General features: G+C 40.1%; 1 protein-coding gene across 1 annotated transcript in view; it reads right to left on the bottom strand.

Annotated features, from left to right (window-relative positions):
• The window catches only part of hlcs (holocarboxylase synthetase (biotin-(proprionyl-CoA-carboxylase (ATP-hydrolysing)) ligase)), a gene marked incomplete at its 5' end in the record, with an annotated part of 94273 nt that overhangs the window by 34111 nt on the left and 54950 nt on the right, over positions 1-5212 (bottom strand). The window contains 3 exon segments of the mRNA XM_020620611.1: positions 1752-2791; positions 3442-3513; positions 3516-3591. Coding sequence (XP_020476267.1) covers positions 1752-2791; positions 3442-3513; positions 3516-3591 — 1188 coding nt within the window.

Raw genomic sequence — 5212 nt, 5'->3', positions numbered from 1 at the left:
GGGGTGAGTGTGGGAAAGAATGATCAGGGTTTCCAGGCAGATTCTTAACTCCATCCTTCACAGCTTAATCCTTCTTACTGATGAAGTGCTCTCGACCCTTATGGCTGAATAATAATAAATGTAAGACCGTTCACACTCATCTCAACTGATGCACACTCACCTTTCCTTCTGACTGAGGTCATGATCATGACACAGAAGAGTCACACCCCTCTTCCTCCTCCAGGGTCGTTTGAGAATGCAGATCTGCACTGTCAGCAGTGGAAATGAGCCCATCATTGGGCAAATGCCTTTCAGGGAAAGTGGAAATGAGAATATCTCTCTACTCTTCAAAGCCGAGGCAAGTGGCAAGAAAGTCAGCCCAACATCGAGGAAGAAGACGTGGTGCTGCTCAGAGACCTTCGGGTGAAAAGGAACCAGTGGCCTATGTCTCTTGCCTTCAAGGCTCACCTTGACAGTGATGGAAAGACAGGAAGCTACTAAACTAAAACTGAGAACGCTAAAACTTTTCTCAGACCAATAACAGAAGTAGTGGCACTTCTATCCCCTAAACATCCACTATGGTTAATTCCTTACTTTACCATTTAGTCCATTAGATTTTTCTAAGACACTGATATAGCTATTGTGTTTAATACCAAATTTAAATGACAGTGTTTGCTATAGGTTGCTTATAATCACATAGGTAGGGTCACAGTTCAATGTCAGCATTTTGCCTAGAAACATGCACAGCCTGTGCTTCAGTGCTCTCTCTGTACAGTAATGTGCATCTGCCTGTACTGAACCTTGAACAATCTTTGCAAGTTTATAGTTTGTTTCATCTCTAGGATTAAGGATTAATGCATATTTGTTGTTTTATTAGGAGAGATCTGAACTTGTATTAAGAAAATTTCCTTGCATGTTTATTTTCAGTTTCACAGAATTGGAAAAGGACTGTAAAAAAGCAAGCTGATCATGATTTACAGATAGAGATGCACCGATCAATCAGGGGAGATCAGAAATGGCCGGTTTTCAGTGTGAACGGCCTTGACCAGTGACCGGCCGATCACTCAGATTTCACATTCTGTGCCGATCAGATTAAAAGGCATTAGGAGTCCATGTTGCACATGTAGTGGCACAGACCAAAAGCATAGCATGTAGCATCTCATGTGCACCTTGTACAAGTGTCACTTGTGTCTGTACCAGGTATCTGTTCAGTCGCACACTGGAAGCTCTTGGTGTACAAACAGCACAGAGAGCAGCCCACAGAAACACCTTGGAGAAGAGGAAACTACACACCTCAGAAAAGAAGTGTGCTCAGTGTGCAACAAGCACTCTTCTGTTTCTATTACCTGGTGCACCTGGTTATATTTGGGCAAGTATAAATATTGCACTTTCTTTTTAGTTGGAGGTTTTAAAAAAAAGTGATGGAAATGTAAAACTTTAATAAAATGTTTTATTTTTATTACAATTAAAATTTTCATTAAAGAAAAGTTACAAAAAATGTTTGTGTACGCCGTCAGTTACGATTTTTAGAAAGAAAGAAAAGTAGAATTGGCCAAAATTGGAATCAGCAGGTCAGACTTAAAAAAATAAAGAATCAGAATCAGTGCATCTCTATTAACAAGTAAACAACCCCTAACTTTACTTTCCTGTCTGAGTCATCATTAACTCTTCCGGTACCTAGTACATCTGTTTGGCCAGCTGTCATTTTGTGTAGAGGTATGCACTTAGGGGACAGAATAATACTGGTATCATTTTTATATCACTTTCTTTACCTGACAAAGAACAGCTTCCCCGCCATCCTTTCCGTGGGTTACCCGGACAATAACTATATCCCTCTGATGGGAGAGGTCTCCTTTAAGCTCCCCCCATAGCTCCACTTCCCCACCTCCTCGCGTATCCCTCATGTAGACGTTCCCACTCGCTAACACGCTCAGTTCCAGCTCTGTGTTGTCTTCCCTGGTGAAGTTCAGCCTGCTGACCTGCCCACGTCGCCTTTCCCTGGCTTCCAGACAGAGGCCTGCAGGGCATAGGGAGGAGGCGAGTCCCAGGACCCTGCCACCCTTACTCAGGTAGGTAAGAAAGCAGGTCTCAAGCTGGGGGGTCAGGGGTTTCTCCTCTGCCAGTACCAGTAGCCTGGTGTTGTCCTGCCATGGATCACTAAGAGCTTGCTGTGTTTGAAGGGGATATATTATGTTGTACTCCATGTTCATACATTCTGATAAAATCTGATGAACTACTTGAAAACGCTCCTGGCAACCACCTGTGTACACCAGAACATTTGGAGGTTTGCCATTATTGTTAAATCCACGAGTTTGACAAAGAAACCCTTCAGCATCATGCTTGGGTTCATCCAGAGTCTTATCTCCACTATCCAGCCTAACCATGTTATCATCAGGAAGGTCTGGAATGTTCTCAGCTGAGGCATATTTGACAGAGAGTATGGTGCTGTTCTCCATCTCCAAACATTCATGGCAACTGGACAGATGGAGGTGGTGCCCGTGGCCCCCCACATGGTGATGATTTCCCAATGAATGATCCTGCAAGTCGGCAATACCTCCCAGATTCTGGGCGCCACAGACGGGCTCTGACCCACGTCGTTCGTCTAACCTTCTCTTTGCTTCAGGGGTTAGGAGAAAACTGCCTTTACGGCACTGCAGGCCCTGGTGTTCAGCTGACACGTGACAATGTAAAGGCTCGGTGACACCATCTCCAGTCTGGGTGCAGTAGTGCCATAGTGACATGACAGTCTGTGGGCTCTGTGGACACTGCCTCGCCAACAGCTCACTGAGAGTGGATTCTTGGAGGACAACAGCTATGGGAATACACAAAATACAAAAGTGTCAGTACAATCTTGTGATTTACAGTTTGCAAATAAAACATTTTTTCTGTCGATAAACTGTTAATTAGGTAAATTAAATAGCTCATGCTCATTTACAAGCTTTTCTACCCAACTGGGAGCATAAGAATTTCCCTTCAAAGCTACGTCTTGCATATACAGAGCACTGGCACACATCTGGAGCCATAATGAGTCTAAGTCTAATTAGTCACTCTTCTATCTCTAAACTGGTTTCCACCAACTCCAGTGAAAAATATCTGGCTGAATGAAAAAATTGCTCTGCCGGAAACAAGGCTGATGAGAGTAAAGTTTAAGGGATGGAATTTTTTTTTTTTTTAAACTACTACAAGGCTAAAATGCTCTGTAGGGCTGAGGTGAACTGCAGCACTGATAATAGTTCTCTGTATTTGTAATTACAAGTGACCTAAAAACGGATGAAACTAATATTACAAAAAGAATTATAGTACTTGCAACTTATTCTTGAGGGTGAAATTATTTTACCATTTATTACATATAAATGTGGGTTGAAAGAGATAACTTAACAAAGGGTGTTTTGAGGTGGTGTTATGAAAGCACAAATTACTATAAAAATAGGTAAATATGAAATGTAATTGAAGGCAACATACGGACTATCTTTGAAGGTATGAGTCCATTTTCTAGCTGAAGGCGATCTTCAATAAAAGCCACCCCCAGCCTACACTGGCTTGAGCCACCGCCCTGAATGGCTGGCCAGGGCTACAAGCCAGAGGCAGACAGTAGTCAGACCACTTCAGCACCTACACACAACACACACCACTTGTTAGCTGATTCACATAGTTCATTATGTTGTTTTCTATACAAACAGCACTGATCCTGTAGAATAATACGAGCAACCAAGCAGGTTGCATTGTAAAGGGGGAAAAAAAACTGATGTTGAAATCCATGTGAACTGTGTTCCAGCAGCGGTTAGCTACTTTTGGGCTTGTATGTATCAAGCATCATAAAAATTCAAATTTGGAAAATCATATTTGGGGACAGGGATACCAAACAATTATGAACAGTTCCATGCAGTTTTGACCCAAAGGTGGTGCTAAACAACAAATAAGTAAAACAAATTAAACAGTCAATCAAACAAGGTTCACAAAACAATTTATCTATAGAACCACAATGACAACAGTATAAAGCATGTAGCATTTTGGCTAGTAACGTGTGAATCATGAAGTACAAATAAACAAATGTTGATATGCAAAACATATTGAACAGTGCACTAAATGGAGTCCCAAAACATAGAAAATGAGGTCATTATGTGGCCAGTTAAAGTTTCTTGTAATAATAATCATTCTTGAACCATGAGAAACAAAACACTCTTGGGAGACAGGTTCTCAACATATGCAAACATTGTAACACTATTATGTGGCCAGTTTTACAGCAATATCTGGTAACATGTTCATATTTGAATATTCAGCATTTCAACTAAATATGAAGGCATTTCCATTGACAGGTAGTGCTGCAATACAAATTTAAATTGAAATGATTACGTTAGCAGCACTCTATCAGCACACAATTTCGCAAATGTGCAATGGTGGAAATATTGTATTACTGTTGGAAAGTGTCTGTCCATCAGGACAGACATTCTGATTTTCAAAAATAACTGTCTTGCTATAAATCAGAATCATAATGTGTTTTATTGGCCAGGTGTGTTGGACACACAAGGAATTTGACTCTGGTACAGCGGCTCTCAATGTGTATGTACAGTGTTCTTCTGTAAGGCAACGAGTAAACAAGTAAACAAGAGAGAACAAAAAAAAAAAAGAACATATGAAAAAAGGAAAAAAAGGACAGTGCACTATGAAAATTTGATTTATTTTTTCTTTCAAACATGTAAAGACAGTTATGTCAACACATAATTTTACACATATCCAACAAGTGCTAATCCAATATCAATGTGCTTATACCTAGTACATGCTTGAATGGAGTAGGAAGAAGTCAGACTTATCCAGTCCTACCCCATAACACCATCTTACCATCACTGGTTTGCAAGCAGTATCACTACATAAAGAATTCTCTTCTACACCACACAAGTAATATACTAAAAAATTGTAACAGTGTTAACATTCATACCACACCCACAATGTTCCATCTGGTTAATCATTAAGCCTGTTCTTGCGTATATCTTGATTGACACATTTATATTTATGCTTAAACTCGTCATTTCTATTACTATTTTTTATGTCCACACTTAAATTATTCCATAGTTTTACCCCACTTATGGAAATACAAAATCTTTTTTTTGGTTGTACGTATAGCATGAATTTTTAAATTTAACTGACCCCTTAAATTGTATCCCCCTTCCCTTTCATTAAATAGTTTTTGAATTCCACCAGGTAATAAATTGTTCCTGGCTTTATACATAAACAC

The sequence above is a fragment of the Monopterus albus genome, unplaced genomic scaffold, assembly GCF_001952655.1.
Source record: "Monopterus albus unplaced genomic scaffold, M_albus_1.0 scaffold243.1, whole genome shotgun sequence".
NCBI classification, from domain to species: Eukaryota; Metazoa; Chordata; class Actinopteri; order Synbranchiformes; family Synbranchidae; genus Monopterus; species Monopterus albus.
Note: the sequence above shows the minus strand (reverse complement) of the source record. Positions and strands in the feature narration are given on the sequence as shown.